At 44.2% G+C, this 24,582-nt stretch overlaps 1 protein-coding gene across 2 annotated transcripts; it reads right to left on the reverse strand.

The window, feature by feature from the left end:
• Positions 1-1,287: 1,287 nt before the first annotated feature.
• Positions 1,288-22,852, reverse strand: ttc9b (tetratricopeptide repeat domain 9B). Of its 2 annotated transcripts, XR_003929266.1 has the most exons (4): positions 22,110-22,852; positions 5,191-5,373; positions 3,225-4,368; positions 1,288-1,635 (listed from the first exon to the last, which is right to left on the reverse strand). XR_003929266.1 is itself a non-coding variant. In XM_030067771.1 (3 exons), exons 1-3 carry the CDS (start codon positions 22,573-22,575, stop codon positions 4,274-4,276), a joined length of 744 nt encoding a protein of 247 aa, XP_029923631.1. In that variant the 5' UTR covers positions 22,576-22,852; the 3' UTR covers positions 1,288-4,273. The 2 variants fall into 2 exon arrangements, 1 of the variants encoding a protein (XP_029923631.1); XM_030067771.1 differs by having other exon boundaries at positions 1,288-4,368.
• Between the last annotated feature and the right edge of the window lie 1,730 nt (positions 22,853-24,582).

Here is a 24,582-nt window from a genome sequence, read left to right on the forward strand (position 1 = left end):
GTTACTATAGTAACCTTTTAATTCAAGGTTACAAGTAACCTTTTAATTCACTATTTAAATAGCTGTTCTGGCATTTATTCCTTATATTTCTTATTAGCGCATATCAAATCAGATAATGTGTGATATGCATGTGTAAACAGAATAATTCAAAGAACTTGTAATTGACTTTTTTTCTTGTCTTTGTGTGTGTAATCAACTTGTGAATTTTTATAGTGATATCTGAAAGTAAAATTTTGAACACCTTTCCCCTGTGTGTTAAAAAGGGTGTTTTTTTGGTAATATATGGTCATAAATAGGTGATTTTCAAAACTTTCCACCAATGGGATTCCTTGGGACTTTTTTCCCCTCACTCAGGACAAACTGAGGATACAAAATCAGTTGAGTTTGCTTCTCTTGCAATTTGTCCTAGGTTTTTTCATAAAATGACTGGACTACAAGTATTTCTCTGTGAGAGGAGAGTGTAGCATAATTAAACAAACACACAACAACATTCCTCTTTGTTTGAAACTTTATTCATAATCTTCATTTACCAATCAATAGTGCATTCCCGGGCTAGCAGTTCAGTAAAACCAGTGATGACCTCTGATGTTCTGATGTTGAGCACTGAATGAAAAGGGCCTCGTGCAAGAGAGGCAAGACAAGTCTTCCAGTGGCCCCCCGGCTTCAGGTTCCTCTCGCTCCACCAACACAGGCAAAAAAACGGAGCTGCGGTGTCTCCCCATGTGGAGCAGCTCTGTGCCGCGGTGCATGAACAAGTCCCGCAGAGGTCCACGCGCAGCACGGCCACGCCTGTGCAACCGGTTGTCCCGCTGTAAAGAAATGGACGCTTCGGGGTGAAAGGTCATTTTTGAAGGGTTCAAAGGGCATTGCACATACTCTGAGCAGGTTCTGGATCCCCTAAAATAAGGGACATCAACAGAAACACCGACAAAATACAGACACAGTCACAAAGCAGCTCTGTGGAGGGGGGAGCTAGTGAAATTCTCTTTCCTTTCTCTTTGCTTTCTTTTCTGTTGATAAAGTAATTCAGTAAAGTAAAGCTTTTCACAACCATAAAATTTTCCTTTTTTTGTACAATTGTATCATATATTCACAAAAAACTACTTTGACATTTGACAAACATTTACCTCAAATGACATCAAAGGAAAGAGCAAAAAATAACACAGCCAGTATTTACTTTTCCATCTCTCTTTTTTTGTTGTGCTTTTTGTTGTTTGTTTTCAAAGCTACACTGATGTAGAGATCAGGTGTCTCTATCTCTATTTGCACAGACAGTGTGTTGTCACATTAGGCTCTGGATAACAGGCCCCGAGTCAGTTCTACTTCTTCTTTTTTTTTTTTTTTTTTTATATATCAAGAGACTTGATTACATGGAGAGCTGTGGCAGCCAGAACTGAACCTGGGCCCTGTTTTATGTGCAGCTAGTATCTCTAGACAGTCGTACACATTGAGCTAGAATGACTTAGCACATTGAGACAAAAACAAGATGGCGGACTGGTGCCATGGAGAGAGGACCATGGGAGGAAACCTATCCCCGAGGGGCCCGTGGGTGAGTAGACTCAGCCCAGGCAGCCATGGAGACCAACCCTGCAGGTGCCATCATTCAGTGTTTGTTGATTTATCTCCTCTGGGATACTAGAGGCATGAAGAGGAGAGAGAGAGAGAGAGAGAGAGAGAGAGACAGAGGGAGAGAGAGAGAGAGAGAGAGAGAGAGAGAGAGAGAGAGGGAGGGAGGGAGGGAGCATCAAGAGTGAGGAATGCCTCCACACCTGATGTTTTAGCCCTATGAAGACAACCTTTCCACAACTTTTCGGTTTCCATGTAATCCCATCTTGTTGTTGCAAGAGTAACATGGAGCTGCAGCTGTTTTACTGGGGCTGACGATGGCCTACTTCTCCCTGCACTGGAGCCTCTCTGTATCATGCTGGTTTCTTCAACACATGGCGCTGTCTCTCCAGAGTCACATTGACATACTTAGGTCCCTATTTCCCTCCTATCAGGTCACCGGAAAATGGGGAGGGAAATCATTTACTGCATCTTTCTTTGATTTTCTCTAACACCCCTTTGAATTTCATAAGCAGCGGAACTGGATTTTACTTCTTATCTCTCACCTTGGCCAAGGCAGCAGGCAACCCTAATTCACAAGGAACCATCTTCCAGATATAGGAGTCTTATTTGATGCCTATTCTGCTACTGTGATCGCACTCTGTCACCACAGTCTGTGTTTATGAAGGGCAGAATGGATAAAGTAGAGGAATGAGGGAGCGGGTTAGTGGCGGCATGCCATGACAAAAGAACAACAGAGTAGATACTATCCCTATCCTATAGATCTGAAATGACTTTCTCTGGAGCCGTACGTTACATGCAGGAGCTGGGCTTGCACATAGGAGGAAGGAAACTGGGTTTCATGGCATCGGAGAACAGGGAATTAAGGTCATGCTTTCACAAATTGTCAATGCAACCTTCTTAAGAAGAGGGCAGGTAGAGAGCCTGTGGTAAAGCTATCATAAAAGCAATATTGGCATCACTGATGGTTAGTCTTCACAAGTCACAAGAGAAGCAGTAGCAAACTGTGCCTATATACTCTATCTGTACTCTTTTGACAGGTAGCCATTGATACTGACAAACCCTATCATCAACTGTGTTGTCTACTGATAATGCACTGTATTATCTGTCCCTGCAGGCAGCAATTCTATGTTTGGAAAAAAAATGTCCAAACCAAACATTTAGCAAACACAGTTACCATATCTATCAAAATACACTAAAATCAAAGCGGAGAGGATCTGGAATCTCAAATGGCACTCTCTTGTTGATGTGTACTAACGCTGACTGGCCCAAGATGATGGTAGAGACTGTCAGGACAGATGCATGTGATTGTTTTCCCTGCACTAACACTGCCCACAGTCTCCGTGGTATGTTATCAATGTTTGGGAAGGTTCAGCATTAGTGATAAAGGGTTGGACCTCCGGCAAAAAAAACTGACAGTACATTTCTGGCTATAGTTTCCAGCTTGCTGTAAAAATCAGAGTGGAAGTCAGCGTGGCCAATGGTGGTGGATGGAACCCTATTTCCATTGGCTTTTTTCCATTGCGACATCATTAGCTGGAGAACAGAGGGGGTACTGGGAGGGAGGGGTTTCAACGGTCTTGACAACAACAACAACACACAGCCCAGGAGGGGTTTTGGACAACAGATTCAAGACACCAGTTTCCACAATAGCACACCTGATAACAGCAGAACAGCAAGGCTGTTGAATAATTTTGTCTGTTTGCTTTGTTCCTTAAGAGGAAAAAGGTCACACACACATTTGCTATTAACAGCTGATTACTACTAAGTATGGTGAGCACCAAAAGCAAATTGAAAACCCTGGTAAACTTAGCAAAGGACAAATTACAAACACTTGAATTAGCCCTTGAATTGAAAAAACAGTCCATAAACTGAGATACATGGCATCCAGGAGAAAACAGAAATGAAAGAGAAGAGCAATAGAATGAGCGTAGAGGCAGGCATTTTTCTGATGACGACATGATGTCAAAACAAGAAAAGATTTATCGTGCTAGTCTGTTCCATAGTCTGGGTAAGGGCTTGAGTGAGCCCTGCTGTGGCAGGATAGGGGTAAAATGTACAATCAAATTGGGCTATGGTCTTGATATGTGTCACACACACCCCTCACTATCCCCTGCTTATGCTCCCAATCTGCCTCTGCACACCCCTACCCTCCTCCCAATATCGTCAAGCTTCCCAACCCTGAAATTCTCCTCAGTGTTCAAAATAAGACAGAGAGAGAGAGAAAGAGCGAGAGAACAGAAACAAAATGCATTTTTTTTTTGTTTTTTAAAACATTTACTAAATTACGCAATGGTCCGTTTTTCATGTTTTTAAGCTCCTGTTTCATTCCACCACGATGACTGTTTTTTTATGAGTATAATACAGCATTTTCCTTTTTTGTTTTTGTTTTTTTTTTTGTTTATGGTTTTTTTTTTTTTTTTTGGCTTGACTGTCTGCTTCTAGGAAGGGGAACCACAGCACCTGAGGGAGAAGGGGGGGGGGGAAGGGGAAAGAGAGGGAGATGGGAAAGGGATTGGGGTACAGACAGAGCTTTGATATGTCTCCCGTTGTTGTCCATCACTGGCGGGCGTTTGGGTCTGTCTCATCCATGGGCTGTGCTGTCACGGGTCAATAAAGGAGGGGAGGAGGTGGACCGAGGGAGGGTCGACGTAGGGCAGTTCATAGGTCAAAGGTTGAGGGGACAGAAAGGTGAAAAGGTCGAGGGTTAGCCCTGGGTCTCTTTGTTGCTTTCTCGTTCCCGCTGTCCACTCTTACTCATCTTCATCTCTGTCAGCTGAATGTACCGCAGCACGTTGGTGTCTGTGACGGAGAGAGAGTGGAACAGAAGATGAGAGAATGGGAGGCAGAAAGGTAGAAAGAGAGAGAAACACTACATCACGTTTTCACTTCAATCAGTACGATAAATAATTGAGTTGGTTTTTCTCTAAGAATAGAGTCTTCAGGTTGCATGACGTCTGAAAAATAGTTAAGGCCATGAAATGATTTGGATCGTAATACACACCTTCACCTGAGGACTTAAGACCTCAGCTGGTGCTTGCATTCATGCTAATAACTAACAACAAGCCAATCAGAGCCTATTGCACCATAGCAAACATGTATCCCTCATGTAGTGTCCAATTCACATTTTGAAAAGCAAATCCTCTGGAAAAGCAGGGCTGCCCTTCTCAAAAAACTTGGAAGTTGAGCGCTCGCTTGGCCGAGCTGCTTGCAAACCAAATGTTACTCTCTGTAAATGTGGCGCCTTTTCATATCGTTGAAAATGTGCTTGTTTACTGCTAAGGCTCTTTTTAAGGACACACAAACACATGCTGTTGATAATACATCGGGGCCTGTAAATGCAGCCAAAGTCACAAATATGTCGTCCATTTTTAGACTTGAGAAGACACTCTGACTACATGGGACAACACTACAGAGGGCATTTCCCAAGACGCTGAGATTCTTTGAGTTGAGGAAACCTAAACCTTTCAGACGGCCTGTGAAGATAAAAACCATCCACTGTTCACAAAATAGGAAAAGAAACACTGTGATTGGCTGTAAGTGTTCTTGGCTTGAAAACAGTGTGGCATGTTGAGCTGAGATCATCGGCAACATGTCCAAACCAGACCGAGTGTTAGTCCCCACCTGTTGGTTCGCGGTTCTTGGCGTCACGCAGGTAGCGCAGGGCACATTCGTAGTCACCCAGGTGGTAGAAGGCGATGCCAGCGCGGTACATGGCCTTGAAGTGGTCTCTCTGATGGCCAAGCACCTTCAGACAGTACTCCTTCACTCTCTCATAGTTTACCAGCTCTGACTGCAACAGACATGCTGCGGGATGGGCAGGGGAAAATGTGAGGGAGACAGAGGGAAAAAGTCAATAGTCTCAAAATCTTTAATAATTAATAGCACTAAGTCTAATATTGATATTAACCCTATAAAGCCTGAACTATGAAAGAATTGGCAGAAAATTCAAATTTTTTGAAACTGAACCCTTTATTTAGTGCTATAACAATATATATATATATATATATATATATATATATATATATATATATAAAATTCAAAAAATATGTTATTACACGACCTTTCTGGTGTATGATATATGATATGTACTTGAAGTGCCAATGGTATGGTCCAGGGTGAACAGGGGAAGTGTTCAAAGGTATACAACAGTATTTTGGTCAAGTATTGATTAAACTGAAAACAAAAAATAGAATTGAAAATGTGTATCCTATATGATACAAATGGCTTTATAGCGTTAATAAAAAAAATTAATTATATAGATTTTCTTCGCTTGGTTCATGAGAAAAATGTGTATCTGATTTAGTCAAATTTAAATGTCAAGCAAGCTACTGGGTTTAAAATGTGATACAATGGCATGAGTGAAAGACATATTTTGCTGACATCCCACTCTGTGCCTTTTAATAGAGCCACAACGAAATTTAGTCTCCATATTTCTTCCTCAGGATGCTAGAGAGCTGGCTATAAATAGCCGAGCCACAGTGGAAATCTACTAATGTCTAACACTGTGGAGGGGACACAAAAATCATCCAAACAGTTTGAGCCCCGGGGCAAGAGAGTAATGCCTCGCCATGCTGTTGTTGGGCTTGCTGTGCAAAAAAAAAAAAAAAAAAAAAAGGCATGGAGAAAATTCAGCTAACTTGTCACACCTTTAGAATGATGGGTCGAATGTCGTGAGGATGCTTAAGCTTTATCTTCCTGACTTAGCAGATGTGTAAGTAGAGAGGGTGCTGGAGGAGAGCAGAGAAAAGACAGACGGGAAAGGAGGATGAACTGAGTGATGGATACTGTAGAAATGATGTGGGACAAAACTGGGCAAGACACTGAGTGGGAAAGGCTAACGAAGCTGAAACTGAAGCTGGCACACAACTAGTTAAAGTGCTGCCATGAAGCACAATGTGGAGTACTTAGGAGAAACACTTGTATTTCATTGCAGTCATCAATCCTATGGATGTACCCTGCAGCAGCACTTTGCTGTAGCAATTCTCAGCAGCTCTGAGATCAGCTAAGGTCAGGATAACTTTATTAGTAAAGACACACAACACAGACACACACTCACACACACGGCTTTTAGTCCAGCTAAGTGTTTAAATGCCTGCTGATGGCTCAGATATCGGACCACTTTGAAAAGTATTCCTCTGGTAATCACATACACTTGTGGTTTTGGCTTCCACCTTGCCTCGGGTGCATCTTGCCACCCATGTCTGTTCATACATGCGCGTCCTTTGATTCACCCAGTTTTCTTTTGTCTCCCTTCATCCTCTTTTTCATCACTTCTTCATCCTCTGCTGCTCTCTATCTACCTGATAAAACAAATTTTGCTCTTTTGACCTCTCGCTTACCCTCCACACTTCTATTTCTGTATCCCTCCTTGCCTCCTACTGTCATATCTCCTGTAATGCTCCCACCCCACCCCCTCCACCCCCCTTGATCTGAGTCTCTTAACCCTCCCTCCCTCCCTCCTCTATACTGGGAGTCTGCCCTTGACACACAGACAGCTCTGTGAATAACATGAGTCAGGGCCTATTAGCTGGGAGGCAGGGTGAGTCAGGAGTGAGAGACAGAGAGGGATGGGGTGGGAGCTGCAGCTGCAGCGGGAGGAGGAGGAGGGGGAAGGTGGGGGAGTCAGAGAAAAGCAGAAAGGAGACGAAAGAGATGTGAGGCATAGAGGAGACTGAGATAGGGTGAAGGTATAGTGCCCCGGAGCAAAGAGAAGAGAGAGTTTGGAAAGCAGTTTGTGTTCAGCGCAGCAACGTGGCGGCTCAGTCGCCTCATGGCAGGAAGGTCCTGGGTTTGAATCTCAGCCCTGAGCCTCTCTGTGTAGAAGTAACATGCTCCTGTGTTGGAGTAGCTACCTTCCACAGCTCAGACACATGCGGGGCAGGTGGACTGGAGACAAAGACCTCTCCATAGACGTGAATGTGAATGTGTTAGAAGTAGTGCGCGGTGTGGTGTAGAGAGTATGATTTAGTATGATATTTGACATACTTGTGATAAATAGACTCACAGACGTCTTATGTGTGTGTGTGTGCGTGTGTATGTGTGTGAGAGAGTGATGCAAAAAGACCAAATTGCGTGAAAAAGTCAATACAGAGTGAGAAGTGGCCAGGAGTGTTTTATCACATGAGCAGAGGCAATGAGCGTCTGTCAATCACATCTGGCCTTAGCCGTCAACAACGCAAGTGCACAACACTAAATAATTCACCATGGACATCAGGGGATGGACTCATTCAATACTAATCAATATGTTTTGGTATTTAGAGGTAGGTTTAGGCGGGGTATTGTTTGTGTGTTTGTATTTGTGTGTGTGTGTGTGTATGTGTGTGCCATTGCCTGAAGATGCATTAAATCCTGCTCCTTTACATGGAACGAAAAGAGGAGTAGACTTGCCTGTGACACTTGATAGATGCATGTATACAGACTTTCTCTCTCTCTTCTCTCTCTCTCACGCACGCACACACACACACACACACACACACACACACACATACAGCACAATAGCAAGGAGAACAATGGCAAGCTTGAGAGTCGTCTTATTTTCAGTAAGGCTCATGAGTCAGCCCCACTGAGATCACAAAGCGGAGCCGAAAGGTCGAAGCTGTTTCCCGCTCTCAGTCAGGAGAGCCTGTACAGTCGCAGCAGCCTCAGATACCCTCTACCTCTCTTGCACCTCTCTCTTCAGACACCCCCACCTGATTTGTTGTTACAACCGTCCAGCTATGACACAACTCCTCTCCTCTCTCACAGCCATCCATCATGGTGCTCAGTGCAGGTTAGCGCAGCTTTCAGCGGATTCAGTTACAGTGCATAATGGCCTAATGGCTGACGCAGTTAGACAGTTCACCAGCAAAGACACACAAACAGACGCACACTGGGACTTGTGCATGCACACGTACATACAAGTGGGTCCACAGCTGCAGATGACACAGACACACAAAGGCAATGCTTGTAACCAACATGAATACACAACTCAGCATACGGGCAGAAAAACAGGTTCACACGCACATGAAAATTAATAAGCTGATGCAAACAATAGTTGGAAAACATATGGGTATGCCACCACACACACACACACACACACACACACACACTAGCTGGCCGCACCCTACTGGGCCATTAGTTAGATGGATGGCATGCCAGAGGAAATGTAGAGTGTGGTGAGATGCATTAAGGGTGTGATAATGACAGGATCATCAGGAGCAGGCTGGGCAGGGACACAGACAGAAGCTCGATGAACACCACAGAGCAATATCACTGGAGCCTCGGTGTCCGAGTCACAATTTAATTGGTCATTTATCAGCACCAGTAGGAGAAAGGCTGAGAAACAGGAGCATGTGAGTTTGTGGGTGTCTGTTTATGTGTGCATGTCTGACATTATGAGAGAGATGTGGCTGGTGGGCTAGCATAGCGGTTAGGGACACCATCCTTCAGCTGGCAGCTTTGGCTTCAAGTGCCCGTCACAGTGAGCGTCCACGCTGCAGAGGCATCCGTGATGAACAAGATACTGAAACCCTACAAGCTCCAGGGGTGTTGTTCTGCTCTGTAGCTGACTCTGCACTTTGTCCTCGCTGTGATGGGGCCAAGGGCATCGATGGGAAAACAGAGGAAAATACGACTTGATTGAAAAGGCATGCGGCACTCCCACAGGTTTTTATGGATGTGCGTGAGGAGGAGATGAGATGAGAGACTGTCACTGCACAAAGGAAAACAGAAAGTGGCAGAGACAAGGCACAGGTTAGGAGAAACGAGGCGTGCGGGAGAGTGAGAGAGGCCATGTGAGGACAGGGACCGGAGAAAGAGCTGAATCTGTTAGGCCATCTTTATACCCAGTATTAACATGTCTTGTGCCCAGATTATGACTAGATCTGATCTCAGTGGATTAAAAAAACGTACCTCCAGTATTTGCATAAAAATCTAATTTCTCTTCCTCTCATCAGACCCTGAAGCTCATCACTTCCTCTCATAATATTCACATCCTTTAAAACTTTGTCTCTGTTTCCCATTCATCAGTGTCCTGGCAATCCATTTTGGTAGTATGTTACTGTCCAAGCAGCCGTCTTATTTTTTTTTCAGGTTTCTGGTTGGATTTGCAGAAGGAAGCTTATTTCCATTTACATATCGTTTATATGCATTCACTGCATTTATATACAAGGCAAAAAAAGTTCTGCACTGCTTTTTCAGTCTATAATTTCTCCCCTTTATTTATACCCAATAGTGTTGTATCTTATACCGTTGTAAAGCCTGATTTGTCCTCTTTCCAATGAGATACAACTTGTAAGGTCCTGCATTTCTGGAATGAGTGGAATGACACCGGTAATTGTGTGGGAAGCGACCAATTTTTTTTGAGAAAATCCCCTGCAATATTTTTTCAGTTGATCATTTCTCTCATTTAAGAATACCGATTGGTGTTGTCTTTTATATCGTTAGAAAGCCTGATTAGTCCCATTTTCAATGAGAAATAAGTTGTAAGGATTGTCAATCGATTGGTATGACCAACATGGCTAAACATGTCCCCTCCCCCCCTTTTTGAGGGGAGCAAAATCCCATTTGTATCTCATTGGAAAGAGGACGAATCAGCCTTTACAACGGTAGAAGATACAACACTATTGGATATAAATAAAGGGGAGAAATTATAGACTGAAAAAGCGGTGCAGAACTTTTTTTTGCCTAGTATAGTTTGTTGGTATTGTTGCAAAATGCATCTCTGACCAAGTTTTGTTCGGCGAACAGATTACAATCTGTCCTCAATCTGTCCTCTTTTACACCCGTATTTTTTCTGTTTAAGTGCTATCCAATTACAATCCAAACATGCAGAACGCATGTTAAAAGGTTACTTTACCGAGAATGCCTTATATTTGTATTAAGTAGTCACCCACTGCCACCTTGAATCCCTGATGGAGAGAGGTTTACTTTCAAGGCTTTATGGAAAACATATTCCAAAAAACGTTAGCCATTTCTGATCCAATGGAAAACTTGGTTTGATGCTTTAACAACAGCAAAATGCTATCAAAAGTGTAAAAAGCTCACACTTGTCATAAAGTACAATCCAAGTATCCGGTATCCAGCCACATGTTCAGTGCTTCCCATGCACTGTACATGGCCACACATGAGGGGATTTTCTGGAAGTGGCCTATGTATTACACTTTAGCAAAAATATGTGTGTTTGGCAAGTCATGAGCATACATCTGGATACCGGAGGCTTGAATTAAACTGAAAAACGAGCATGAGAATTTTCCAGTTTGCGATCAATAAAGTAAATCTATCTATCTATCTATGAGCTCTTTTGAAGGAACTTTTGACATCGTTTTGCTGAGAAATGGCTAGCATTTTTTTGGAATATAGGTTTACCATGAAGGCTTGTAGGTAAAACTTTCATCATCAGGGATTTAAGGCAGCACAGGGGTGAGTACTTGATATAAATATAATTCATTATGGGTCAAGTATCACGTTTTAATATCTCTCTCTATGGAGCCTCTGTGTTATTGCATCATATCTTGAGCGCCTGTGCAAAAGACAGGGCAGATTTCAAAGAGGGGCGGCGTGAAACAACATACAGAAGGAAAATGTCTAAATTTACAGGTTTCTAATCCCTTTTTAGAAGAGAGCCCAGCAGGTGCAATGACAGCTGTCAAGTGTGAGTATGCAAATGTGGGAGAGTGTGTGAGACTCTGTGGCTGTTTGCTGTGTGTGTCTGTGCAAGTTTGTGTATTTGACTCTGTATATGTGTTCAACTGTGTATACTGTATGTGTGTCAGACTGTGTATCTATTCCTATTTATGTCTGTTTATAAGGGAGTGTACATGCCCTTATATAGGTGTGTGTGTGTGTGTGTGTGTGTATTTGTGAACGTGAGATGAGAGGTGTGGTGAGCGCGAGTGGTTAACACATGCTCAGGATCCCCACTGGTTTGCCTGAAGCATCATGTCTCAAAAACAGAGCCTGCACAGAGACTGGCTTTCATTTAGCAGAGAGAAAGCCAAAGCCTGGGGAGAATAAAGAGTGCGAGAAAAAAGAAGGAGGCAAAGATAAGAGAGACAGGGGGCAAGGGAGGACAGACATCGAAAGATAGCAGCGGCAAAATAAAATCCAGAAAGAGCCGAGGGAAAATAATGAAAGAATTTGCGGGTATTAAGGGTACAAAGGACAAGATAAGAGGAGAGATATAAATGAAGGGAAAGGGGCATGTAGAAACAGACAGCGTGGTGTAAACTGTGAAAGGAATCGAGGACGGAAAAATGGTGACAAATAAATAAGTGTAAAGTAGGAAAAATGTCTGCAATCACTGTCTTCTCCTTTGCCCTGAGAAGACCCATGTCTCATTTTTCTTCTCCGTCTTTCCTCCTCGCTTAATGCTACGTGTTTCACCCCCCATGTTTTTTCTCTCTCTCTCTCTCTCTCTCTCCTCTCCCCACAATATTAATTTCTGCTTGTCTTCCTCTCAGACCCCTGTTCCTCCCTGTCGCCATCCCTCTGCTCTCCTTTCCGACCCTGACTCAGTCACACCAGGCGCGACATTACGAACTGGCTAATTTAAAGGCACTAGCGGTCGTGGTGATTAGTCCGCTGTCCATCACCCGGTAATTAGTTCTGCGGGAAGATAATGGCAGATGGAGGGACCCATCACTCTCACTCACACTCTCTCTTTCTGTCTCTGTGCCTCCCTCCCTCTCTCTCTCTCTCTCTCTCACACAGGGCTCCTCATTTCCTCACACTCTTCTTCACCTGTATCCATCTGTGACCCTCCACCCTGCATGATCCCTCTTGGTTGTGTCTAAAGACGAAACACTTCTCTGTCCTCGTCTCACCTTTCACTGAATCTTTTGTCCCCGCTCTGCAAATTATGTGGAGCTCCTTGACACATAAATAGGCAAAAGTAAATGATCATCTCAATACAATTACCACACATACTCTGTCAAAAGAAAATGCAGATTCTAAATGTGGACACCGCCGCTCTTGAACATGTCGTTTGTCTCTCTAGGTCCACTAAGAATAGCTCCGCCTCAAGCCTTTTGCAAATGCCTTGCTCTGTTATTGAGAGGGACTGGGCTAGAGCTCCTAGTTTCCTTTATCACAAGAGCCTGTCTGCACTGACATGACACAGCATTATCCTCTACCTTCACCGGGCACCCTCTGCATATTTATCACCCGCCTCCCTGGCCCTTCTTTTCCCCCTGACCGACTCTCTTGCTCCTCTCTCCCTGCACCTTTGTTTACCTGTCTCTCTTGGTCTATTCCTATGACACTGAGATGCTTGCCCCTGTAAACCCACTGGCCTAAATTTCATAGTTGTGGCAAATGTGCAACGCCATTCACAGGAATGTTCAGTGGGCCCTGTGAATCTTTCATGATGTGGTACACTAATGCTATTCTAGGGAGGACTTGATATGGAATGTGACTGATTCTTGACACGAAATCATACAAAACAACCTCTGAGATTTACTTACAAAAAATGCTAATAGCTCATCCTGCCATCAAATAACATTTCACTTAAAACAAGTGGTACAAATGATCTCTTTCATCATGTGCACTGGAAGACTAATGCAGCCTCATGTGGTGGCACCAAAAAACAAAAAAACATAATTAGACGTTCTTGTTGCTCTCGTTCAGAGTGTGTGAGTTGACGGGAATTTCTTTATGCCTGTGTGTGTCTCAGAGGCCTCCCTTGGCCCATCTGGGGTAGTCTGAAAAGTGGAGTGCTGAGCATGAGCTTGCCAAATGAGTCAGGGACTATTTCAGATGAGCATAACAGTTCAATGGAGCACAGACTGATAGTTTAGGGTGGTAGAAAGGCAGGGCCAAGATGGTGGGATATATCGGCTGGGGTTTAGCAAACAAGGATGTGGGGAATAAGTCTGTAGGGCAAAGAGAGTAGAGGAGTGGAGTTAGAGGAAAACCCCCATCTGCTCTAGTTCCTGGATGCACCGTGGATTCAGTATGACTTAGGTTATAAACTCAATCTGTCTCTCTTTCTAGCAGGTGTTCTCCTTGTGTGTTTATAATTGCTGTCTCTGGATGGAGCCGCAGCATTTGTATTCCCCCTGCTCTTCCAAAAACCCCTGGCATGCTGGTTCTCTTATAACATTCAGACAGCCTGTCATCCTTGGAAACTGCTGGTACATCAAACATATTTGCATGGATTACCCACAGTGCAACAGGGAATAAAGTAGCCAGATTATTCTGTTAGATCTCTCACAGCAAGAGAGGGAGGGAGAAGGAGGGTTTCCTTTTTTTTAAGGACAGAGGCCAGTCCACTCCCCTAACTATTTGTCTGCATTGAAGAAAGATGAGAGGAAGATATAGGGAAAGAAGAAAGAAGGAGATTTTATCCTAAGCGAGTAGGGGCTCATTCGGGACCTGAAGGTGAGGGTTTTACCTAAAACATCATCACTGTGAAGGTGGGAGTGGTTTTTAACCTAAATCATGCAGAGTGTATCTACAAACTAGATCCATGACTTGGGGTTTTCCTCCTTCCTTCCTATCCAAACTGTATAGCCTATGCAGCTCTACCTTCCTGCCCCTTTCTGCACTTCCCTATCCTACAAATCTCAAGTAATAAATCCCAAGGTGCAGGCCCTGCCTGTCTCCAACTCTTCTCTATCAATTTGTGCTCTCCTGCATTGTTCTGCTCACCTAAAATAGTCGCTGACTCAGGATTAATGCTCATCTACTTAAATATTTATACAAGTGAGGAAGCTATCTGCTCTATGACTTCACCAAGGATGAAATCACTTAATACTCTCCATCTCACACTGCAGTTTCCACAGCTTAGGCTAAACAGTTTTTTTCCTCTCTGTGCTAGAAGCCGCTGGTTCTCAAAGTGGGCTTGTGTTACCCAGATGGGTCTCTGTGTAGGTCCTCGTTTCGTCCAGAAAAAATTAAGAACACTTAACATTTCTGTTTAAGGAAAACAGAGCACTTGCTCTATGCTTCAATGTACAGTTTTATTGATTTCTTATTAGAGGGCAAAGCAGGGAGGGTTTTATTTTATTGATGTCTTTTATATTATTTTTAGAGTCTTGTGAGTAAGAACAGACATTCAAATGGTGGAAAAGTCAAGTGTAACAAAGAACAGAGGAGACTTTTATTGGTCTTATATCTATAGTTAACCTCCATGACAGAGCCATAATTTTGTTGTGTCCCTCGGATAGGCCATTAACTCATTGGTGATGTCATCTGTGGACACTGGGCAGACTTTTGCCTTCAGCTCAGCAGGTCAAAACATCCGTCTGTGTGGCTACTGCCTTCCACTGCTGTCAAACACATCACTTTCAATCAACTCTGACCGCAGTGACTCTCAAGTCCTACACTGTCAAACAAACTACGAACATTGTTTGCAAACACTGATTCATAACCTGCCACTTCCTCTGCATTTCTTACTTTGTTTGGATAATCTGTGTATGTGGTATCTATTATAGTGGTTATAAGACAGATGAGAGAGGCTCCGGAAAGGTCAACGGAGGAAATTGCCAAATGGTTTTGGCTCAGAATCTCACAGAGTCAGCCTTAATCTGCGGGGTGAAGTAGTAAAACTATTCCTCTAAGTACCTTAAGTAAATTAATGGCGAAAGCATGAACCTTCATAATTTCCTAAAATCATCACGTCACAAGTTGGCAACAGCAGCTAGCTGTGTTTGGGAACCACTCACATTTCTAACACAAAGCTGCAAAAACACACACTATGTACACCAGTCAATGTTTATTGCAGAATGATAATTGTACAGAATATGGATTGGTATTTTGTCACAGGAATCCGTGCCAGACAGACTGATTAGTATTTGCATCAACAGCTTAAAGGAGCCAATAAGATACTAAAGAACACATCTATTTATATTGTATTTTGCTTTCTAATGCTGTTTCCAATCAGTGGATCATTTTTGTTTATTTCTCTCTGTAATGATGCTCACACAATCTGGTAAATCCAGCCCACTGAGGCTCATCACAACACAATCCCTCAGTGCTGGATCAGCAAAACTGGCTCAACACAACCTTTACATTTCAATGCCATGACGACCAGGATGTAACAAGGACAAGCTTTCAATGTCAACCCTAGGCAATGCATCCAATGAGGCATTCAGTGTCAGGCCAGAGCAGGAAGGTGCAGGGAAAGCTCAGATAGCTACCGCCATGGCATTTATCAACATGGAGCTCAGTGGATAAATATAAACAGCCAATTGGTTTACTCTGCACTGTCCACTGGAGCACGGGGTGTTAGATATGCACGAATAGCAAATTCTCATTACTGCTGGCTTATAGAGTGGATGAATTTTCTCCACTCTATCTTTCTGACTGTCTCTCTTTGTCTGAAGCGGTCAACAGACAGCATCTGTTTCAGTTTCCTTTAAGATAATGACATGACTTTAAACTACAGACTGAAAAAAGGGCTTTGACAGCCACTTTGTCTTTGATCCATCACTATTTTTCCTCTTCGTGTTACCCTCATTGTCTCTCTTTCTCCTCTCTCTGCATCCCCCGCCCCCCTTTCTTCCTGACAGATGACTGGATCTTATTTACTGGTGTGACAAGAATTGTCAAGGCCTGCCAGGATCATGATATAACCCAGTTTGCTCTGGACAGGATTTCTCAACATCATGCTTCCTACAAAAAAACAAAAAAAAACAACAACATAAAAACAAACAAACAAACAAAAAACTATGCAAATGCAGCCCTAAAAACTTCCCTTCGCAGCTTGGAGGTCATAGAGGTTTAGCAAAAGCATCTTCTTTTCTCTCTCTCTCTTTCTTTCTCTCTCTCTTTGCCTCCCTCCTCATACCCCTCTGTCTTATAATCCCTCTCATTTTTAAGAGTTCCTTTAATGTTCTGTCCAGTTTCCCTTACTCCCTTGGCTTTACTTCCTCCCCCATTTCAACCCCTGCCTGCCTTCATCTGACTCACCGCCCCTTCCCCCATCCTGGTTCTCTCTTCCAAATCTCTCTCTCTCAGCTGTAAGGTATTACAGGGCTGGTATAGTGTGTGGGGTAGAGAACGGTACAGTGTGAGTGGTACAGTTAGAGGGAGTGCCAGTCGTACCCCCCACAGCAATGCCACGCCATCTGCAGCCCTGGCACTCAATGCTCTCATAGCTCCCATTCTGCTCCAGCCACCCCTCTGATGGCAGACGTACGCACAGAGGAAGGAAAAACACCAACCAAAAGCACCCCATCCCCCATCTCACCCTCACATGCCATCTCTCTCTCTCCCTCTCCTCCTCCTCCTCTTCCTTTCCCTCCACACCCTCCTACGTGCATACTGCACATGGCACTACTGCCCGTCTCGTTTCTTTTCTCAGATGCACCGGGAAAGTTCCCTCTCACCACTGCTGCTTCTTTAAACCTCAAACACCCCTGCTAATACACTTTTTTCCTCTTCTACCCCCTCTCTCTTACATTTCATCTTCCCCGCTCCCTTTGCCCTTGCTCCCTTTGCCTTCATCTCCTGCACTCCCCCACGTCCCCTGGTGACGTAGCTGGCAGGAGATGAAAGGGAGGAGTTTTGTGCTCAGTTGTGCTTTTGTAAGCAAGCTTTGACTGTACAGTAACAGTGGGTTACAGTGGACTGGTGAAAGCACCCCCTCTGCGGTGTTCACTGGAGTTAGCCCAACAGGCCTCTACTAGATCAAGCTTGAGTTTAGAAGCTGCTATGTGGTAAATCTCAACCTTGGTGAGGAAGCGGAGCATTATCTGTGTGTGTGTCAAGAGGGTAAGGGTGTCTTATGGTCTTTAAGACTGTTTTATTAATAAGACAGGGTTGTCTTTTGGTCCAGTGAGGGAGCAGATGCCGCTCAACCAACAGACTCATTAAAGCCTGAGTACAATGGGTGCCTGTAATTGCAAGTCATGGTTCAAAAGTTCATTGACAGCCTCAGTCAAACGTGCCTGAGGCTCTGTACACAAGGCACATGCAGGTACACACACACACACACACAATGCATATTCAGAAATAGTTATATAGTACAAGTTGCTTTAAAAGCTCAACTGTTTCCTGTGAAAATGATCCATAACTTTTATACTACATCGCTGGAGCTACACACTGATAAATAACCAAAATAAATGATTCATATAACCCTGTAGTTTTGTCCCGTGCTGGTTTCTATAGTTTGCTGCACCAGAGTGGTCTGTGGGCTCAGCTACAGAGCTCATTGAGGCAAATGCTTCTTTTTTAATGTGACAAGTGGGTGGAAATTGCTGGATCATCATAATGGCAAGCAGAGCAACTGGGAGCTGCAGCAGTTGAATAAAAAGGTGTTTGGTGTTACAAAACAAACGATTCCACTCATCCCCTCCTGCTGCGTCTCTTCCAAGACTGTGACTTATGACTCATTCACAGATTGAGCCAATCAGGAGGAACAAAGACAGATTTCAGGCAGAGATCAGAGTGAATAGAAGCTGATGAAAAATCAGACTGCTCCCGCTCACTATGCGATCACACCTTCATGTACCCCATTTTATTTTCTGTTCACTTTTTGATATGCAGATTCAGTGTAAGTAGTCAAGAGTCAGTTAAATTGCTTGATACACATCTGGCTCAGTGCACTTCCAGTAAATTCAACAAAAGTGCAACTACTGTTACTGTTGATGCAAGTGCTTCCCCTATATGTGCAACACCATGATCACTATCACAGGAAAACAGCAAACAAACTGCAGTGTGAAACTGGCTGTCACATCTGTTATCTCTATATGGGAACAGTGTGCCTCACAGTATATGTTTGTGGTGGGTGGATGGATGGCTGAGGCCGGCTGGCAGGCAGTCTGCCTCTGGCTAACATGCTGCACCGCTGTGAACTGCGACAGACACAGACGGTGGTGGTGATGGTGTAACCCATTTAGATACAGCCCTACAGGGACACACAGACTAGAGGTGTTTTCTTAACAAGGCCAGCAAATAGGACATTCATCATCCATCGTCTCACCGTACGACAGAATCAGGTAACGTTACTGTAGGCGCTGAGATTCCTTCCTCTGTTGTTCTTCCCTCCTCGTTACCCACACCAGCCACGTATGTAATGTTATGAACTCATTTAGTTTCCTGCCTTTCCAGCGTCTCTCCTATAATAATCTTCTCTTTCACAAAAACAGCCTCACAGTCTCACCTTCTGCTACTCTTACCGTCCTTTCATGTTTGCTCCCGTCCCACCGTGCATCTTTTATCTTGCTGTACTAAGGTGATGCCATTTAATGGGAACTTCTCACTCTTTTCAGTGAGAAACCATGGCATTTGAAAAGTTGCTATGACAGGCACAAGGAAAACGGCAATAGGAAAAGCTTGTTAGTGTCACAAAGACAAGAAGACAAGGAAACACACACACAAAGAGACGGAAACACATGTAAGTGCATAATATAAGTATTTCTACATGCACACTAAAAAGTATACATGGACACACACACACACACACACACACACCAGTACTCATCCGCTTAGACAATTTCAGCAATGTCAGCATGGGTACAGCAAGAGTGGCAGGATGAGTAGCACTTAGAGAACCTCAACACACACACACACACACACACACACACACACACACACACACACACACGCACAAATACCAGCGTTGTTATTTTTGTGCATCTATGGTGCATTTGACTGAAAATTCTACAGTCATCCCAGTATCTGTCACTGCTCGGGTTATGATTCAAATTGAGATTTTAGTACTAAAAATGTTTATAATCATTACTTCTCAGACACTGGATCATACTTTTTTTTTAGTTCTAGATAATATAGTAGGATGCAATGGCCGTGTTCATTTTAATTTCACATTTTCTCTTGCAGTGGTGCCAGCTTCCTTGCTGTGGTGCTAAATGAATCCAGAAGAAACACTGCACACACACACAGACACACCCCTTACCCCACCACAATCTCTACACCCCCTTTACCAGCTGCTGATCCTCAGGCCTACAACTGCTGAGACAAACAGAATAACACACACACACACACACACACACACACACACACACATGCATCCAACTTGCATCCAACTGGAGAAGTGCATGCTGGTCAGTTTTCAACAACATGTATGAACAGATATGCAGGTGCGCGCACACACACACACACACACACACACACACACACACACACACACACGTATATACATGCCTATTGCACACCCTATTGCAAGAGCAGACGCATGTGCATGCAATCACATGCCATCATTGACAGTCCCTCTCATGTGCAGTGTGTGTCTGGTGGTGCTGCTGGCCGCTTGCAGCCCTGCTCCTGTATCATGCGTCAGAGCCTGATACAGCTGGCCAATCAAATGGCAGCTCCTCACTCATAACCACAGGGGCCACCTTCTGTCCAGCAGAACTCTGGCTAACAAGGTGGAGCCACCTACCAGCCAGATTAGCTGCACACATTTAATGAATTCGACGCCCAATTGCAATCTCTGTGAGAATTCTGAATCTGGACGTTGTAAGAGATGTTTTGTGTTTGCTAATGTTGGTTCTGTTGCCACCTGTCACCTCTCTCGCTGAATTAAAGCCCGTTTTGTGTTACTCGTGCATATGGATAGTACAGCGAGGTTTAAGTGAGGTGTCTTTGTGTGTGTGGGTGCTCCTGTGTATGTGTGTGCCTGTGCATGTTTCTGTGTGTGAAGGCAATAAAGAGCGGAGGGTAAGTGGTATTAATATAACAACAGGGAAAAGGCCCTGTGATGGTTGCCATGGTAAATATGGCCCCCTGTTGCGTACTAGATGTCCCTGCCTCCGCCTCTTCTCTCTGTTTTCCTCTTCTCCACTATTTCTGCTTTATCTTTCCACCCCAGCTGACCCCCAGCCTCTTTCCTTTTTGCCTTTGTTTCCTCATCTCCCCTTTCTAACCCCCATTTTCCCTTTTCTTTCCCTATTTCTCTTTCCATCTCTCCTCTCCTCTCACTTTCCCTCCCCCATCTTTCCTTCACGCCAGAGTGGCCTCCCTACAGGCTCCAGACAGGCCCTGAACACTGGGTAGAACAAGACGACCTTCAGTGCATCACGCAAGCCCAGCCAGGCAACAAGACACAACAGCACCACTGCCACAGCCAGGCAGCATCCATGACCCAAAATCAAAACGCTAACATTAGTAATGATAGGCAGTGCAATATAAAGCACTGAGGTCTTCATCATCTCCGTTTGAATCCAGCACACCAGCGCACGCTCTGCTACAACCACATGGCACTTTACAGTCATCTCTTTGTTAAAATCTTAAAGAAGACTTTCTTGTGGTGAAATCCAGTATGACCCATTTGCTTGTTCCCATTCTTGTTACTCAAAACCGTTTTTGTGTCTTTATTATTCCGGTCATCTTGTTTTTGTCTTTGATTTATTTGTTTGATTGTACTCTTACACATTTTCACCGATAAAAATCACCTCAAACCTGTAAAAAGTGATGCAAAGCAGTGCAAGGTACAATAACATAAAACTGTGTAATTTAAAGATTGCATCATCCCAAATTTTCACATTAAACACATTAAAATGATTTACATAAGGGAGACCTAGCTATAGCCTACTACCCAAGCTAATCTTCCCATGCCAATCATATAATGTCAACTGAAAAAATGTCCTACATTATCCCTTAGAGTGTTTTCTCAGATTTTCATTTGAAACACATACACTGACATTTGAAAACTGAATATATCTGTTATTCATTTACTTGACTGGACCATTATGAGGCATGAACACTGGCCTGAGCTGAACAGTTTGAATGCTGGCACTTGTGGAGTTTCTGTTGACAGCTACAGCAGATTTCAGGTAAGCTGTACCAAGGTATTGCAAGATACTGTCATCAGACACGCGCAGACTTCACCTGTGGAATGGTTCAGGGGATGTCTTCCTACCTGTGAGACCATGTGAAATGTTGTTACAACACAGCCGCATGGTGAACTTTAGTCATAATGTGGAGGCGGATAGATCTCCCCCTTCCACTGGGCTCCCAACCCTGGGAGTTTATTTATTCCTTTTCCCTTGGGATGCTTAGGTACTTCACACACTCTCTCCCACCACAATAACAGTATATGAACATAACATAATTGGGTTTTGTCCCTTAGCTACAGGGTGACATGGGGGAAACTGAATGGGATAAAAAGAAAAAGGACTGTATTGCATGCAAAGAATTAACGGGACATTACCCCCCTGGTAAACCTTTGGCATAGCAACAGATTCCCTATTTCAGGCTTTTGGTGCCGACGGCACGACGACTAGGCTGTTATGGATGGCAAATCGCTTTCCCTAGGTAATGCTATAATTTGGCCAGACAGTGAGAAAAACATACAGGACTCCATATTCGCCATTTAATCAGCACCATGCCGCTGTCCATGATTATGATCGATAGCGCAGAACTAGGACTGGGTATCTTTTCAGGCAATTTGTGCTTTCTTGTAACAGCACCTTTATTGTTGCCGCCTCTGCAGAAAACAAATCTGACAGATGCAGAATTATCTAGAGAGGCTTTTCCCTGTCCGAACCCCGTGAACCGGAACGCACAATGGTGGCAGGGAGGCGCTTTCCACGTTGAAGATCTGAATTATGAAATAGAAATTAGGGGAGAAGATGCTGTTTGTGTACCGGGCGGCTCACCTGTCAGGCTGTCGTAGCACTCGATCTCCGTGCTTTCCACGGCTCTCCGCTGCTCCTCTGTCAGCTTGGCCGCGGCTTGGTTGAGGAGGTTGACCTCCGAGCCCGTGGTCCCGTCGACAACATGCACCCCTTTTAGCTGGAGCAGAGCCCGGTGGTACTTGCCTATCGCTTCCCGAAATTTCTTCTCCTTGTAGCAGCGGTGACCCTCCGCTTTGAAGTCGATGGCTTTCTGAATCTTCGCCTCCATCTCCATCTCAGCCGAGCCGGCTCGGTACCCGCCGCCGCCGCCGTCCACCCCGACGGCCGCCGCCAGGCTCCGGCCCCCGGTCTCCGGATAGCTTTTCAGGCTCTTTATCGGGTGCTGCTTGGCTTCCATGTCTCTCAGTGGGCGCGACTGGAGCGGGCCATGCTGCTCGGACACGAAGGTGTGTTTTGTCGGGGAGGACCGGAGCAGCGTGCTGTGCATAAAGGATGCGGGCTAGAGCGGTGGACGACGGCTAGGCAGACGGCCAGGCAGGCGGCGACAGCGGAGGGGAGGCGAGCCTCGAAAAAACAGCAATCAAAAGAAAGCGCCTCGGAAATATCTCTCGGCTTCTGTCTAACAAACGGGCGTACAAAACATTAAGAGCACTGCTTCTCAAAACGAGAGTGACACAACTAAAATAACCGGCTGCAACATTTCCTGAATTTGCTGCCAGTCAGTTTTCTGAAATCAGTCGTTGTGAGGCTCTCGCGGAGGGATGCTCGGGCTGTGTGTGGAGCAGCCTCCAAGGCACGCGCAGCTTCAGCACCATAGACAGCGCACACGAGCTTCTACCGCACAGCATTGTGGGAGAAAGAGGAGTCGTGAGGTGTGTTGCTGCAGTCAGATTTTTGCATGGCAAAGCCGTAAAACGCACGGAGATGTTCTGACACGATCGATTATTTGTCCATGTAGCTTTTTTTGGTCAAGAAAAATTATATATATTATATATATATAATATTATTATATATATAATATTATTTAAAATTATATATATATATATATATACATACATACATATATACATACATATATACATACATATATACATACATACATACATGGCTCGATGGCACGCTTTGTTTGCAGCGCCGTTGAGTGTGATAGGCCTTTCTATTGAGTATATCTTAAATGATTAATTAATATTTTGAACCTATTATAAAACAGATCGCAGATTACGTCACTCTGAGCCCATTGTTTGGAGCCGGCTGGTCGTCCACTATTATGAAGAAACTGATGCAGGCGAATTAAGCTTTTACTTTAATCAGAGCGCCTGTCTGTCACAAATCATCCCCAAAGCAGACCACCTGATCACTTCTGCTGATAAGATTTTCAGGAGGATGGAGATGGACAGCTGGAGCCTGCAGGGAGGGGTGGAGCAGGACGAGGTGGAGGAGAGCGACCTCAAGGGGAAATAGTGTCAATTACATTGACTTTGGATGAGAATAGTCTTCTTGACCCGTAGCCTGTAGGTTACAGTAAAGCCTGGACTACTCAGCCATGTGTTATACAACTTTCTACAAACATAGTCTCCTGTAACATCTTTGCAAGGTTATTACCTCAGTCCGTTTTATTTTGTATCCGGGCACCACCAACACACACGGACTGGTGCTGTGTGGCCTGTTCTTGCTGTGTTATTCAGCTGGTTACTGAGCAGCAGAGCTCCCATAGGAACACAAGGTTAATTAAGTCCAGTGGCTGAGGCCTCTCAGGTAATATCCTCCCAGTTACACCAGGCCCTGTAGACAGAGAGTCATGTAAACATCTTTACTGGCACAGCTATATTTGTCCCCTGGTTCACAGATTAGGGATCTAGTGTTTATTATCTTCATTTTGGACAAATTATCACAGATAAAGATTTAACGCTGCCACTGATGAATGCTTTGTGACAACAGTGCTTGCAGGTGTTTGGGGTGAGTACAGCTAATAAACTCACTAACATACTACCACCAGCCTCCTCTCTATATGTCACTGTCAGGGCTCGTGACAGGAGCTGCATCTACAGCCCGGGTCAATACAGCCAGCAAAGTGTGTGTATGTGTGTTCAGTGGTAGTAATTATCGGCAGATACAGTGTGGAGGAGGCACTGCCAACTAATTGTATTGAATTTGTAACAGTGCTGGGGAATATACAGCAGGGGGTTGTTGGCTTTCAGGTTGGAGAATTTTGATAATTAAGGGGCACCATAGCCATTTTGCCATCTATCTTGAGGCAAAAACTAAATTCTCCATTTACAGCATTGTAAGATCATCTCAACATGTGACTGCTTTCCATTTCCCCTTCTTTCTGCTTTAAGATCCCTGGATGTCTGAAAACAGCAGCCTGTGTTTCTGGCAAGTTCAGTAACACCATCTGGCTACATCTCTACTATGTGGTTGTGTACTGTAGTCAGTGCAGGAGCAATCCACTGATCAAACATCATTAAAATGCAAGTATCTGACTACACTCACA

This window comes from Myripristis murdjan, chromosome 13 (genome assembly GCF_902150065.1).
Source record: "Myripristis murdjan chromosome 13, fMyrMur1.1, whole genome shotgun sequence".
NCBI lineage: Eukaryota > Metazoa > Chordata > Actinopteri > Holocentriformes > Holocentridae > Myripristis > Myripristis murdjan.